Raw genomic sequence first — 17,280 nt, 5'->3', positions numbered from 1 at the left:
TTTATTAACCTGACTGCAGGAAAAACAACAATAACTTAGTATACATTAGAGCATTATAAACTGACTGAATACAGTGCATCCGGAAAGTATTCACAGTACTTTACTTTTTCCACATGTTGTTATGTTACAGCCTTATTCCAATTTTTTTTTCTCAAATTCTAATAAACTTAAAATAAAAAATTTATAAAAATGTAGGTGTGACGGGTTTGAGACTAGGGTAACGGGGTTAAAGATGGTAACGGGGTTGAAGAGACAAATACATCTTAACATATAAATAGTTGTTTTTACTCAAATTCACTGTAAGATTTTCTATAAACACTGTATTTCATTATGTAACCAAGAAAGACAACAGACAGAAATTGCAATTGAACAGTTTTATTAACCTGACTGCAGGAAAAACAACAATAACTTAGTATACATTAGAGCATTATAAACTGACTGAATACAGTGCATCCAGAAACTATTCACAGTACTTTACTTTTTCCACATGTTGTTATGTTACAGCCTTATTCCAATTTTTTTTTCTCAAATTCTGCAAACAATTCCCTATAATGATAATCTAAAAGAAGTTTGTTTATATATATATTACTCAAGCTATATTATATTATTAGCTCAAGCTCCATCAGGTTGGATGGGGAGCATCGGTGCACAGCCATTTTCAGATCTCTCCAGAGATGTTAGAGAGGGTTCAAGTCTGGGCCACTCAAGGACATTCACAGAGTTGTCCCGTAGCCACTCCTTTGTCATCTAGGCTGTGTGCTTAGGGTTGTTGTCCTGTTGGAAGGTGAACCTTCTGCCCAGTCTAAGGTTCTGAATGCTCTGAACTGGGTTTTCATTAAGGCTATCTCTATATTTTGGTGCGTTGAGTCCCTCAGTCCCTGCTGCTGAAAAACAGCTCCACAGCATGAGGCTGCTACCAGCACACTTTACTTTTTGGGATAGTACTATGCAGGTGATGAGCAGTGCCTGCTTTCCTCCAAACATGATGCTTGGAATTGAGGTTCATCAGACCAGAGAATCTTGTTTCTCACAATCTGAGGGTTCTTTAGATGCTTTTTTTTGCAAATTCCAAGTGCGTTTTCATGCGTCTTCATTGAGGAGAGAATTGAGTTTGGCCACACCGCCATAAAGCCCAGATCAGTGGAGTGTTGCAGTGATGTTGGTCCTTCTGTAGGTTTCTCCTATCTCAACATATGATCATAGAGCGCAACTAGAGTGACCATCAGGCTCTTGGTCACCAAACCAAAGCCCTTTCTCAGTTTGGCCAGGAGGCCATCAGCTCTAGGAAGAGTCCTGGGCTGCGTTTCCCAAAAGCATCGTATCGTAGACCCATTGAAACAATCAACTTAGGCTTACGATGCTTTTGGGAAACGCAGCCCTGGTTGTTTCAAACTTCTTTCACTAAGAGTAACGGAGACTACATGCTTCTGCAAACCTTCAATGCTGCAGAAAGTTTTCTGTACCATTCCTCAGATCTGTGCCTCGATACAATCCTGTTTCGGAGGTCTACAGACAATTCCTTGGACTTCATGGTATGGTTTGTGCTCTGACATGCACTGTTACCTGTGGGACCTTATATAGACAGATGTGTGCCATGTGGACTCCAATCTAGTTGTAGAAACAGGGTGCACCTGAGCTCAATTTTGAGTGAATACTTATGTACATGTGATTTTTTTTGTTTTTTAATTGTAATAAATTTGCAAAGATTTCAAACAAACTTCTTTCACGTTGTCAGTATTGTTTGTAGAATTTTGTGGAAAATAATTTAATCCATTTTGAAATAAGGCTGTAACATAACAAAATGTGGAAAAAGTGAAGTGCTGTAAATACTTTCCGGATGTATTGTAAATGGGTAAAAGTTCTTGGATAAATTAATCTGGTTGATGGCTGCCAAAACAGTGAGCAGCCATCAATCGGATGGTTTTTCAGTCAGTAAACTATCACATACAACCTAAACAACTAATAGAACTTTTATTACCTACACTTTTAATTGTCTAACACTCAGCCTAGTCATTTTCTTACACTCTTAACTGCTCATTGCTCTACCTTGAAGATCCTGGACATGGATACTGCTCTGGGGCATGATCTGGACTTTGTGGAGGAGTGGTTAAGTTCCTCAGTGCTTCTCTCCTCTCCTTGCTTCTTTTGTAAGCTGCTCTCCACTTTCTATGCTTCAGCCGCTGTTGTCTTTCCCTTAACTCATTGATTCCTTCCCCCCCCCCGTCTCTACATTTTTCTCCATCCCTGGCATTCATTCTGCAGATATTTCTCCCTTTTTTCAGGATCAGCATTTAGGCGTGCACGATACTAATAGATTTTTTAATTGATATCATTAAATCAAACATCCTTTCAGAGCAATTTACTTAACACTGAGATGTGAAAATCTAGGCAGAACACACGTGCACACACACAGCTTTAACATGGACATTGCTACATTCAACATATGCATGTGGTATAAGACTCTTGATCAAATATAATAATTAATTTAAATTTCTGGATAATTTCTGGATAACCAAAGTGCTAAAAACACAACCCCATCACAATCTCTCAACTTCGTTATCAAATAAGTAACGGGGTTGAGTGTGACGGGGTTGTGATTTTTTGCTCAAAATGGCCACTGCTCTAAATGTAGTGAATAAGAGGAGAGAACATGGCATGCATGATATTAAGAAATCATGTATATTGTTGAAATAACAAAGATAATTTTCACAAGTAATAGATATCTATCTTTATTTGATGTAACAGGGTTGAGTCGTTAAGCTTGACAACCACAATATCACAATATTAATAAAGTTATAGTTATAAAAGAAGGTGGTAACTTGCCTGTGTCTGTTCACAATGTTGTTCAGAAGACTTATGTGACATCATTAATAGGAAGTGGCATCATATAAGGATCAGTTTGGGGGGAGAATGATTTGTGTAACAGGGTTGAGGGGATACTGAGGTACGGAACTAAATAATATGATTTTAATTAATAATCATAAATTTACTTACTAAAAAAATATTACCAGCAAAAAAGCACAGATAGATATTTATAAGAATGGCAAAATGTATCGACTTTTTTCTAATTTTATTATTCATATCCCAAGTACACTTTCATAGAAGGTCATGAGGGACATGATAAAATAGGTGGTGTCAACTGAAAAAAACAAGATAATTTCAAATATAAAGATACAATGTATGTCTTGTTTTTAAACCTTATTAAAGGAGACATTTCAATTAATACAAAAAGCTTTTAAAAATAGATTTTGGTGACCCAATAAATAAAATACACTTAAAAAGGTCAGAGGGACTCAAATCGTACCGGGTTCGTGGAATGACTCAAATAATGTCATTAGTTTTACCATCAGTTCAAGCAGGAACATTTTATTTAATTATATTTTCTCTATAGCGCCAGATCACAACAGAAGTCATTAAAGTTACCTTTCTTATAGAACATGTCTATACCTTGTTCTTTCATTAAGCAAACTAATAGCCTTATGTTATTTATCTTATTTACACGACGGCATGTCACTTCAGTCTCTACGTTATGGTCACGCTCTCTGTATCACGCACAGAGGAGTTCCGCCCGATGCGCGCGCTCACACACACACACACACACACACAAACACAAGTGAGCACACTCCCACTAGTATTTGTAAATATTAAGCCGCAAAACGTTTCATATTTAAATATGAATTCTGCGTGTCTCTGTGTTAATGAATGGCGCAGATGCGGGGTTTTGTGTAGTACTCGTACTGAAACGCTCGTGACGCTTCCGGTGATATTAATGTCTGCCGTCTCACTAATGAGGACATAAACACAAGAACAACATCTCCAGAACTGCTCTGAGAGTCACTTCATGAGCGTTTCATTTGAGTAAAACTATCATCATGTCATACACACACAGAAATGTAAAGGTATTCACGGCAACCCGTCAAAATAAAAGTTCGGTTTAACTTGAAGGCGTTGCGGCAGAAATATATTACATTTGTTGAGTAGAATGTACGTAACAGACTGCTACTACTACTACTAAAATTATTAAAACCTTATTTTTAAGGAATAAGCATTCAATATTTCTTCAATGTTTTAATTGTAATATTAAATGACCTTTATTTTCCAAAAAATTAAATTTGTTTAATTTTCATTACTTAAAAGATAGATCAAATGAATGTTTTGTGCCTTAAAACAAAATGTAAATACACAACACAGAATTTCTGAGCAAAAAAATCATAAGGCTATTGTAAGAATAAATGAAACTTGTTTTATGCTTTCAAATTAGACATGCTAAAACAGAATTTGGTCACAATAAAACATAAGGTTGGACAAATAAAACATTTCATAGGGCCCTAAACGTAATATTTGTTAAACTTTTAATAAATGAATGTTAAATTGTTTAAGTTTCATGATTTTAATTAATTAGACATGCTTTTTGATTAATAAAATGTAATTTAACCATTAAAAAGGAGTCCAGAAAAAAGAACGAGCCGTTTTAGGGGGGCGTGGCAGAGTCTTAACTTTGATAAAGAATATCTCTTTGGTTTTGAGACTTTAGTCTTTGCAACTTCAGGGATCTTATCTATGCACAATCAGCTTGTAACACTCCAAAAAGAAAGGAAAACTTGAAATCGCATCATATGACCCCTTTAAAGGTCAAAATAAGCGCTGTGGTCGGCCACCGCGAGAATGCGAGATTGGTTGCTGCTGAGGTAAATAGACGCTCTTGATCTTTCTCTGCTGTATCTTTAAAATGGCTGTAGAAATGGTCGTTAATTCTTGATTTAGGTATGGCACAGACATGTTACAGGTACAGTAATAATATGATCAAAAGGTCATGGCAACAAATTACTACCCAAGTCAGTTTAAGTTGAAACGACTTTCACAATCAATTTGATTAAACTTAATTCATGTTTTACTGTTGCTTATTGTCATCGTAGGCTTAGGATTCTTTTTTCTATTAATTATAATGAATATTGTTTTATTTATTTTGTTACAAAATTTTCATTTATTTATTCTAACACCGCACCCCCAGCCCCCTTCTTGGGCTGCACGCCAGGGGGTGCTCCACGCGGTAACGGATCGATGTATCTTTAACTCATATATTCATGCCTGTGACCGCAGTGACATAATTTTGACAGAATTCCAAACAGCTTTTTACACCCTTGGAGGGCACTTCAGGAAGGGGATGCCATTTGTCAGGATGTTCCAAATGAAAGTGAACAACTGAATCCCTTAACGAAGGGCATTTCCAGAAGTCCGTTAGCGAAGGGAACATGCGATGGTCACTTTGTGATCATGTGATCTTCGGTTACGAGTTCTTGCGACGCATTTTAAAGCAAAGTTGAGAAAGGTATAGCTGCAAATTTGGGGTTGATTTTCACTTCACATACAAATGTAAGTAGAATAAGTAAATTTGTCTTTACTTTAAAGGGGTGGTTCACTGGTTTTTTCCTAGGCTTTATTGTGTGTATGGAGTGCAGTCTAACACGTGTTAGTGCTTTGTTTTAAAAACAAACAAACACATTTTTCACAATTTACCTTTATTCCACACCGCTCTGTCCCTTCTCTGAGAAACGCGCTGATCATTTCCTGCTTTTATTAAGTCCCGCCCTCAGAAATAGGTGATAGGCTCTGATTGGTTAGCTAGCCCAGTGTGTCGTGATTGGCTAAACCGCCTCTAGTGCGTGTCTAAACGTCCCACCCCTCACCTCAGCGGCATGTGCTCCTGTTGTATTGTAAACAACGGCATCGTTAATATCGCTTATCAGTTTGAGCCTGATTGAAAAGCAGAGGATATTACTGAAGAGGATCATGCAGAACCTGTGCAAGCACAGCTTTTAATGGTAGGCCTATGTTTTTTGTTTGTTGTTGTCTCATACTTTTAGATATGCTGTTATTTGTAAATGCTACTGCTTATGTTTGCTTTTAATATACGGTTTTATCCTGATTAAAGCTTTAATACAGTACAGCAACTGCACACAATGTTTAACGCTTCTCATAGCTATGTGAAAAGTGTATAAATGTAACAGTTCATTGTTGGAGCGGAGCTGAATGAGAGAGAGAGCGAGAGAGAGATGCAGAGCGTGTGCAGAGCAGGGGAACGCGAGGAACCGTATTAAGAGCCGCTGCTTTAGAACATTAATTTCTAAACTTGTGAATCCATTAGAATTGTTAGAAGACAGAATCGCGATTCATATATGAATAGATTTTTATGTGCACCTCTAGTTTTCTCTTCCTCTTCTCTAAAGCAGCGCAGCATGGCCTTGCCCCCTTTGTTGCTTTTTCCCGAGGGTGGGGTTTATCTGGGTTTGTTACGTCACGAACCCGGGAAGTAACTTGTTGTAGTCTCTACCAGACGTTTTTGTAGCCATTAAACTGCCAGAATTTTAAAAGACGATTTCTCAGTTTGCATTGAACTTTCAGCTTTGTAACTTTGCAGATATTGTTTATGCTCAAACAGCAACATTACACACTAGCTAATGTTAAAAAAGTGAAATCGCAATCAACCACCCCTTTAATGTAATACAAAATATTTTTCGTCAGAGATGGAAATATGATTTTAAGACGGTTAAGAGGTTGTGTGAGCAAGTTTATGCAAGTTTAGTTTGAAAAAGTTCAATAGTAAATAAGACCCAATTAGACAACATTTGAATAAAATAATAAGAAGAAATATTTATTTGCAACAACTGATGGAATACTGAATGCTGCACACACATGCAGTGTTGTTAAGGTAACATTTGTTCAGTCACTGGTCAGTCATTCCCTTCACCAAGGGAGTTCCAAGCACTTATACGAGACCGTAATGCCCTACACCCTTCTAAAAAAAACGCTTCAAGGACATTGGCCTGAGAGACATTTTGGTTAAATGACATCGGCGGTAGCCTACAGCCAATCAGAGAACACGATAGAAGGCGAGGGGGGAGGAGTCTTACATGCCCTGTATCACTTCTCGTGCATGTGTTTTGTAATTGAAACAGAGTGGTCAAGGATTCTTCCTAGTGGACTGTTGTGTAATGTGACCCCACATTGATTCTCCTTCTTTTTTTGTATGTTTGATATGCAAACATGGTATTATTATTTATTGTGCAGTATATTGGATGTTTAAAACGACTGAATCACCTACCAAATATTTAGTCATTAAAGGCTGATTTATCCTTATTTAACACAAATCAATGCAAAAATTTCTGCAGTATTAAACATAAATTAGTTCCAATGAAAACCTCAGATTACCTGTTTTCCAAAAGATGCATTCATGATCAGTCTCGAGAGCGGTGGTGATATGAATCTTTGAAGTCTTTGTAATGTAGCTTAAAGCAACCGTCCCCTTCCCTCTGACACACCAAACAGGACTCTGCTCCACCCCACAAGGATTTGATGAAAACTTGATAGCTTTCTTCCTCACAAATTCATGTTGCAATTAAATTAGCTGTCTTTAGTCTAAATACTGGGCTTCATCAGAACAGAACTGCAACTTTGGTCATGTTTGTACAATAATATTAGTTTTTTTTAAGAGCCTAAAAAGAGTTGAGATATTTTACATACAGTAGATTGTCATCTCTGAAAGTGCAGAACATTTCATATGGCATGGCTGGCATTCCAGTTTGTCTTTTTAAAAGATGATGATGATGACTGTGTCAAATCTCCATAAAGGATGCACAGAAAATGTGTCAATACAGTTTAATGCATACCGATATTAAAAGGTCCATTATTTATGTATTATTGCTCTTTCATATAAATCATGATCATAATACATAAAAGCATGTAGTGGTCAAATTTGTAATCGGTGGGGAACTAAGAGCATCATTTCATTGTCAGAAAGGTAAAAAAAAAAAGTATATATAATTTGCAACTTTGTCTTTGGTCTTACAGAGATTTTGCTACTTTTTATTTTTATTATTTTATTTAATACATATTGTACATATCCCTTAGCTGGCATTAAATGGTTTAATGTCTTTTTTAACATGCACATTTTAAATGTTGCTTTTAGCATTTCTTTAGTTTTACTTGCAATAAATCCAAAATCTAGAAATTGAATTGGGAACAATATTTTTTTATTTGCTACATTTATTTTTGTTGCTTCAACAATGTTTTACTCTCACTGTCTCACACACTCAGGTAAAGCCATCACTCCATCATTACACTGTTGTCTTAGGGCAGAACCTACTGAAACTTTGCCCCTCTTACACATAAAGTTGATGTGATCATCATGTGGTGCGAACATCTTTTGCCGATTAACATGGGCCAACTCTATACCTCTTCTATCCATTTCCTCCACCGTCACTGTACAGGGCTCTGAAATAAACCCAGCATGTCTCTATCAGTGTCACAATATACATTCATTAACTAATCATCACAACCTACAACTTAAACTACAAGATTACATCATGATGTGTTTATATGATATATATGGTGAAGCGTGTTCATACTTACTTAAACACCTAATCTTCCCTCTCCATTCTCCTTGCTCACAGGTCAAGTATTTGGAGAAAGATTGACGCAGATCCAAAGTGAATTTATTAAAGCAGCTGTATTCAACTCTCTCCCCTGTATTGTATTCTTTTCTTGTTATTTCTATTGTATCTGCATCGTTCACGTCTGGTGGTGGTCCACAAGTGGGGATCTGACCTAAAGCATAGAACATGTTATATATTTAATACACATTACAAATTTGAGAATGAGGTAATCTGAATAAAATGTTTGAGACACAATATGTTGAAGAGATATTCAAAATATATTATATGATATGATATACACATGTGGTAATGTAATATGTTATAATAGATCCAAATTAAATTCAGAAATTTGAAAATTTGAGTTTGTTTATCCATGCAAACTTGTCACCTCAGTGCTAGTTTATAGGTTGTTTTGTGCGGTTGCTAGTTGTTTGCTTCTTGGCTCAAGTGAAGAGAAACTTGTGTGCTGATGAGTTTTGTACCAAACTTTAGCATCTACTTTAAAATGAGCAATAGTGATACTTGCAGACACTGCTAATAAAACTTGACTAAGTAAACCTTACCAATACATTTCGGGAATGGGACGTCCCATTCTCCATTTTATTGACAGGTGATTTTGTTCTGCCCTTGTAATGTAGATCCACTCCCAACACATGAAAGAGTTATTTTTTTTTGTTCTGGTCTGATTGAAACTTTGAATTCCAATGTGGTTTAGCATAACAATCACATTTTTGTTATATGGCATAGGTCTTCAACCCTGTTCCTGGGGACCCACTGTCCTGCATAGTTTATTTCCAACCTGCTTCAGCACACCTGGCCTGTGACTTTTCAAGTGATCTTGAAGACCTTGATTAGCTGATTCAGGTGTGTTTGATTAGGGTTGGAGTTGAACTCTGCAGGACAGTGGGTCCCCAGGAACAGGGTTGAAGACCTATGTTATATGCTATTGCGCATGCAGCATTACAACTAGGAAAACTGGGTTAAAGAGATGAGGAAAAAAAAAAAAAAGACTAGGCCTAATCTCCAAAAAAGACCTCTAACACTAGCTTGCTCTATTCTTTTTCTATTCTATATGTTTTTTTGTTTGTTTATTATATTATTATTAAAAAAAAAACTTGCTATGTGTACTGCGTTAAGCTAACTGAGACTTGTTATAGCACTTGTATATCATTGCTCTTTTGTTGATTTTGATTGCTTCCATTGTCCTCATTTGTAAGTCGCTTTGGATAAAAGCGTCTGCTAAATGGCTAAATGTAAATGTAATCTACCAGCAGGAGCAGCGTGTGGCTCTGAAAACTCCTCACTGTTACGAAAGTATTCTGACACACATCAGCATAACATCACATGAAGTCTCTATTATTGGGAAGTTTAATTCATTATGTGAACAGATCAATTTGATTACTGTGCTGCATTTTATGTAGCAATATAAAAAAATAGTATTATAAAATAAAATATGTAATAAATTGCAACAAAATATGAAATGATATAAAATATGAACACAATATTAATTATGCAACAATATTTTGCAGTTAAATATATAATATAATATAAAATAATGTTCTCTAACATTATGCAAAATATTTGAGCAATATGCAAAATAGTATATACAAAGTGTTGCAATACAGTTGAAAGCATAACAAAACTTCAGTCAATCAAGCATTTATTTTTATATGGTAGTGATGCGTGACACATTATTGATAATTCAGTGTTTCTGTAATAAAAATCTAAATAATAATAATAAAAAAATACTACTATTAATTATTCTACTTATATTATGAAACGCGATATGGTCTAATAAGCTGTTGACTATTGACTCATGACTATTAATTACGTTGTCTGCATTCACTCAAGTGAGATATAATAAAATACATATATTTGAAGTGAAGGCATTGTTTTAATTATGCCGAATGCATAATGTAAACCAGGGGTCTCCGACCTTTTTCCGTGGACCGGCTGGAGGGGGTGAGGTTTATATATATATATATATATATATATGCATAACGGATCATATTGTGGTTTTTGAGTCATGGATGACTTTTCAGATAAGCAAGAAAACATTTTTTTAAAGCACAGAGAATGACAATACCAAGGTTTTTTTTTTTCATCACCACTCACCTCCACACCAAGACAACTGTAAAAGGAGGGAGGGCTTCAGTTCTGCGGCTCTCTGCCTGTCTGTGATGTGCATGTGCTGATCAATGTGTGCTACACTGCCGTGCTGCGCGGAGACGCGGAGGGGAGAAAGGCATCGGAACTCGACAGAGTCTCAACGTCTCAACATTTCCCGACCCGACCTGATATTTAGATTTTTTTATTAGTTTGACAGGGAAAGCTGTGCGCAAACAGAAACACACACACCAGCGCACATATATTAATTTATAAAAAAAAAAAAACACTCCCCAGAAAAAAGGGCAGGTGCTCAAGCCCCCTTTGATGTCTATGGCTGTTTCTCAATATGCGTTCTTGTCTGTACTTGTGTTCTTGTGGACTTGTGAAACGTCATCAGTCGTCGCACAAGTACAGGGTTGCCAGGTTTTCACAGCAAAACCCGTCAAATTGCTACTCAAAACTAGCCCAATCGCATTCCGGTGGGGTAAAATACACGTTTTTGGTGGGGTTCCCCTGGTAAAATTTGCATTTTAGGGACTAAATATCACGTTATGGGGGTCGCTTAAACCCACGGACATGAAAAACAACCCGCGGCAACAGTGTTAAAGTAGTCCAATTCAAAGTTCACATCTAGCCAAGTACAGTTCAAATCCCCGGATGTGTTCTTGCTCCGCCCCTTACTTATGTAAGATGCATCCAGAGGTGACTTGTGCGAACTTGAGGCAGCCAGGTATCCCAGAATGCATTTCACTCCAACCAGCGAGCGTTAATGGCGGAGGAGAAAACCCGCATAATTTTCAAAATATTGTGATGTGTGTGTGTGTATGTGTGTGTGTGGTGTTTGGAATATCGTACTGAAAACTAATTAATGAGACTGAACACCGTACTGACAACTAATTAATGAGACTGATTGGGGAACCAAGCGAGCGTTAATGGCGGAGGAGAAAACCCGCATAATTTTCAAAATATTGTGATGTGTGTGTGTGTATGTGTGTGTGTGGTGTTTGGAATATCGTACTGAAAACTAATTAATGAGACTGAACACCGTACTGACAACTAATTAATGAGACTGATTGGGGAACCAAGCGAGCGTTAATGGCGGAGGAGAAAACCCGCATAATTTTCAAAATATTGTGATGTGTGTGTGTGTATGTGTGTGTGTGGTGTTTGGAATATCGTACTGAAAACTAATTAATGAGACTGAACACCGTACTGACAACTAATTAATGAGACTGATTGGGGAACCAAGCGAGCGTTAATGGCGGAGGAGAAAACCCGCATAATTTTCAAAATATTACTGTTATTGTGTCATGAAATGCGGTTCTAAGAGTATTTCAGGCAAGAATGTAGTTGTTTAAAACTCAAATATGCAGTTTATTTATAACGATAGCGCCTATTTGAAAATGTGCTTCGCTGATTTCGGAGACGTGAGCTCCACGCGATCACCGGGCACTCAGTGCTCATGTATCCCGACGAGAGGAGCTTAACCTCGGCTAGTCCTTCTGATATTTGCTGCTGGCTCTGATGTCTCTGGTAGTGGTTAAACATGAGGTACAATTCGTTTTGGGTAAATCTAACAGGCAATCTTTGGTCTCATGAATCTATTATTTCTTCCAGGTCATATTGTTTTGGCTGAGCACAAAGTTATGTTTCATAAATTATTTATTTATAAATCGTAATACAACGCTGACTTTGTTGCATACATTTGACCGAATAGTTTGCTTTTGTCTTTATTTCCTATTACATAAGTCTCTTATATTTTATACTTATTCTTTTATAATGGCAATTATTGTTCATTAAAACTGACATTTAACAAAAAAGGCAGAGTTGTGCTTGTCATATTTCATTTTATTATAGGCTATACAGTGAAGATAATCATAGTATATGTGCACATATTACCTAAACCACATATTAATATGTTTTATATATTTTTAAATGAAAACGAAATGAGGGTTGTGTTTTATATTTTGAAGAAAACGACAAGGCAGTGGTGTTTGATATAATTTCGTTTTATTGTAATGCGTGTACGGTCAGTATCAGAATCAGCCCATTTGCTGGCAATCGGAATCGGCCATGAAAAATCATGACTGGTGCATCCCTAGTTGTTGTAGACAGCCTACTGGTTAGTTTCAGAGTTTCCAAGTCTGCATATTATATGTGACTTTGGGCTTCTTTTTTTGTAAAGTTGCTTAAAAAAATCCCGGGTCGCGGTTTTGTTGGCTTATTTGAAAAAATATGGCTGCTTGTTAGGGAAATCTGACAAGCAACTTTGTTTCTTTACGTATGTTCGCCGTATTCTCCAATGCATTGATTGACACTCTATCTGTTCACAGTTAATAGCCAACCAGTGCAATAATATAAGTGCTGCAGAGTAATTTGCTAAATGTTCTGCCCTAAAAATGCCAGGGCTGATTTATTTATTTTTTGTCCCAGTCCAGCCCTGGCTTCTTGTGATGTCACTTGCAATCAACACAAATCATGCATGTTGCCAATGGAGACTGATACTGATACTGAATGTGGTTTTTATCATCTTAGTCCGTTATGCCACAATCTTTAGCGGTATGTGAGGAAAACAGTTAATGTGAAGCTTTTGTGTGTTCTGTGCATATTCTGTCATCTGCTTACCTTAGTGCATTTTATTAAGCTGTGTATTGAATTTGGTCTTTTAATATCCCTGTCTTAATTTATTAAGCCATTGTTAGAAAACACTCTCTGTCTTGAGAATGGTTCTAGATGTTTTACCCCTCCTTTTCTTTTTTCCTCTCTCTCACTCTTCCCTATACAACACATTCTCTCTCTGAATCCCCCCTCCTCTATCTGTTTCTCTCTCTCTCTCTTGTATTATATCTCTTACTCATATTCGAGGTATGCATGCGCACATGTATACATTAGCTTTTCTTGGTTCAAATGCCCAAATAAGGAGATGAATGCTAGGACTACAAGGTAAAGGAGTTCGTGAGGAACTCTGAAGAGAGTTCAGCATCCTTCGCAAAAGTCTATTCCTAATATGTCCCTGTTTTTCTGTACATGTGGCCATTTTATATAAACACATGTCCTTGGCCAAAGATCCTATATGTATGTCATTCATATCCTCATTGGTTAAGAGGGTGAAACTCCCCTCGACATATGCCTATATAATATCTTTGTATCTATGAATAAAGTTGAAGTATTGATAATACATTGAATGTGTGTTTTCTTGCTTCCCGGCCGTATATACACTTTAAGGGACTGAGAAGATTTCACGGTGGCAAAGAGATATCGAGGGACCAAATGTTATTTTTATTAACAGCCATATTAAGTGTTAATGGTTTTTCTACGGGTAGAAAATTCTTAACGAGGGGCTTTGGGTTTCATTCAAATTCTGCTGTGAAGTGGATGAGTGAAGTTTATATGGACAGACCCTCAACTCCTCGATTTTGACTGAACAAGCAAGTCTACTTCATATGTAGACTTCAGACTTCTCCATACACCACAATGCAACATGATTGTGACGTAACTGCAGATTTACCCCCACTCCAAACAACTCTATGATATATTATTTTTTTTAGATATTTAAAACAACCTAAGCATACGTATATGCATATAGAATGCCGAATCAAACAAATTCATAAGGGAAAAAATTTAAATAATCAGTCGACCAGAACGCAGAGTGCATATGTAAGTCTGCAGCCAGACACTATTGGGACTGTAACTGTATTGGCAATAAAAGTAACCACACTTAGCAAATAATGAAATAATGAAAAAACAAACGTACAGGGAAATGAAGAGGTTTGCTTTTGTCATGTAAATATCTTTATATATAAAATATTAAAATATTTTTTATTTATAAAAAAGGCTTTATTCTGATTAGTGGAAATAATCAGATTATTGGTGCGCATTTAAATGTAGTCACTGATAACGGTATCAACTGACTGAACAAAACCTGACAAAATCTTACAAGCCGATGTTAAAATAGACCTGTGCATTAAGTGTTGTATTGTAAGTGCAGAGTAACAAACCTAAAACAGCAACAAGACTGTGTTGACTCAATACAATTAGCAGCTTCTACATTTAAAGATAAAAAAACAACCTTATATCGGTCATTTTGTTTAAAAAAGTGTTTTTAAATTAAATCTGTTAAAGGCATTTAATACATTATTATGTAAGTATTATAGCACTATAATTAACTTTAACTGATGTGTAGTTAACTAGTTTAAAATGTTTAAAAACAACTGGCTGTTGGGGTCTGGGCTTGTTTATTTTTAATTTTTTTGAAATGACATGAGACTTTGTGACTTTCTGACCTTCCTATACTTCATACTTATGTATAATAGAAATACTAAAATTCGTTATAATAGTCATTTTATAATAAGCCTTAAAGCAAGATGTGAAAAGACCTAGGGAGTGGAAATGGCAGCTCAGCTAATGAGTTGTCATCTGCTGCCATCTACTGGTTATAATGGTCATTTCAGGCCATTTTTATTTTTACAAGTGTTTGTTTTCCACGAGGAGACAGAAATTGTCCACTACAGACTATCATCAATACTTTTTCATGTTTTCCCAGAAGAAAAGACAAGTCAAATTTAAAAGCGTATATTAAAGATAAACTGATAATGTTTACCATTACATTGGCATATTAATCTAGTGCAGATAGACTAAAAGTGCCAAAACTCAAATTCTGTTTTCACTGGGTCTTCAAAGCAAATTTATTTTGTAATTATTGTCATCACTACTACAAAAGTTTCTGGGCATTTAAAGGTCTTCTTCTTGATTTTCAAGTATCTAAATATCTTTCTCTCTTGATTTTCACACACTGTACGTGAATGATATTTTAAAATCTGTAAGAAGTTTTAAAATACTTTAAAATACCTTCATCTTGACATGTTGGTGTTTTTCCCCATGTTCCATTGTGACAGGAAACTGTTCTTTCTCCACTGATAAAGTATGAGCTTCGACATATGTATGTTAAGCTAGATCCATCAGGATAAAATTCTTCAGGTTTAGATGTTATGACTGCATTTTCCACATTTGGAGGAATGCCACAACGCACATCCTCTGAAAAAAAATTATGTATTGAAATTCATGAACTCCAATAAGACTGATTTTAATATTGTTGAGAGATTATATTGTCCAGCCCACTGTATGCACAGCTGCTCCTATTACAAACATGTAATAAGAGTTTGAGAGACTCACCCTTACACACTGGTGTCTCCCATCTACCATTGGTGCATTTTATGAAGGGTTCAGTTGATATGAACCCTGGATCACATTCCACTTCAGCAGTTTCTCGATCACGACGGGTTTGCTTTAGTTTTCCATGGTGAACACTAGGAAGAGCACCACATTCTTCCTCTCCTGAAAAGACCAACGACAGGAAGCATTTTCAGTGCACTATCATTCCTCAAACACCTGAGACTGACAATAATAAAACTCACGGATGCAGCGAGGCTCGTCAGACCAAGATCCTTTGCTGCATGTCACTGAATCCCACCAGTTTCCAGTGAATGGTTTATAACCCGTGTTGCAGGAGTAAAAGATTGCTTCCTTGTTGGAGGATTGGCTGCCTGTGAAGCCATTTGTCACAGATAGATCACGGCAAGACTTTGCTGCGAGAAAAAAACATTTCAAAATTTTGATTTAATATGTTTTTGAGTGATTATTGTGCAGATATATGATGAATTGACTGAATAATAAGTCAAGTTGTATCACAACATTCAACGGAATTAAAGACAAAATTCAATAAACTGTAACATACCGCATTGCTGATGTAAGCCTGTCCACTGGCCCTGGTAATCACAGATGATTTCAAAAAGCTCCTCTGGTTCAAATCCAGGATGACATTTAAATACTATTATTGAATTGACTCCGTATTTTTGGCTCTGACCTCGAACAATGTCTGCATTTGGGATGTTAGGTGCTGCACACATTTCTGTAAGACATCCATGATACTAATTACATCTCATCAATGCACAGATACATAATAATTGGATTGGATACTGCAAAAATTCTTGTTTCATGACATTCAATGGAATTAGAGGCAACATGTCAATAAACTGTCCCATACCACCAAATCAGCATAATCATATAATTTATATTATGGAAGTAGCAAAGATTTTAATACTCCACAGCAGAACATACCAGCACACAGTGGTTTTGGTGTCCATCCATCTCGTGTACATGTGGCCTCTCCTGCTGTTTGACGATATCCAGACTCACAACTGTACGATTTTAATGTTCCCAGTTTCTTATCTCCACTGAAGGAATAGGATGGGTAATACACATGCTGGCCATATGGAGTTTCACATGTAATCTCTGAAACAAGATTCACATGCTTTTAGCAACATGCAATAAATTCATCACCAAATTCAGAAATGTTTCTCTGTAATCTTACCTGCACAAACAGGCTCATAGTCCCACTCTCCATTATCTTTGCATGTAAATGATCTGCTGGTTACTTTTGTACCAAAGAAGAAGTATTTTTCAGAGCAGGTGATCTCCACACTTTCTCCAGCTCTGAAAATAGTTGTTCCCGCAGGCTTGATCTTTTTTACTCCATATGTGGTTGACTTCAACTCACAGGTTACTGCTGTACAATACATAATTAAGCAGAACTAAAGGTAAGAAATGAAGCATCAAAAATCGGTGAAACTAGATTTAAATGCTTTGTCTTTTGCAGGAGACAAATAATTCTGTATGTATATATATATATATATATATATATATATATATATATATATATATACACACACACACACACACA

At 36.3% G+C, this 17,280-nt stretch overlaps 1 protein-coding gene across 1 annotated transcript in view; it reads right to left on the bottom strand.

Moving 5' to 3' along the window:
* Positions 1-8,008: 8,008 nt before the first annotated feature.
* Positions 8,009-17,280, bottom strand: part of LOC107560699 (complement factor H-like) — a 70,461-nt gene continuing 61,189 nt past the window's right edge. Inside the window, exons 16-21 of the mRNA XM_016244946.1 lie at positions 16,276-16,449; positions 15,956-16,126; positions 15,714-15,875; positions 15,390-15,575; positions 8,410-8,604; positions 8,009-8,271 (exon numbers count right to left, since the gene is read on the bottom strand). Of these exons, the coding sequence (XP_016100432.1) occupies positions 8,075-8,271; positions 8,410-8,604; positions 15,390-15,575; positions 15,714-15,875; positions 15,956-16,126; positions 16,276-16,449 (1,085 nt within the window). The 3' untranslated portion in view covers positions 8,009-8,074. The remainder of the gene's footprint in view (positions 8,272-8,409; positions 8,605-15,389; positions 15,576-15,713; positions 15,876-15,955; positions 16,127-16,275; positions 16,450-17,280) is intronic.

This window comes from Sinocyclocheilus grahami, unplaced genomic scaffold (assembly GCF_001515645.1).
Source record: "Sinocyclocheilus grahami isolate Dianchi unplaced genomic scaffold, SAMN03320097.WGS_v1.1 scaffold739.1, whole genome shotgun sequence".
In the NCBI taxonomy this organism is placed as follows: Eukaryota; Metazoa; Chordata; class Actinopteri; order Cypriniformes; family Cyprinidae; genus Sinocyclocheilus; species Sinocyclocheilus grahami.
This window is presented reverse-complemented; position numbering and strand designations above follow the sequence as displayed.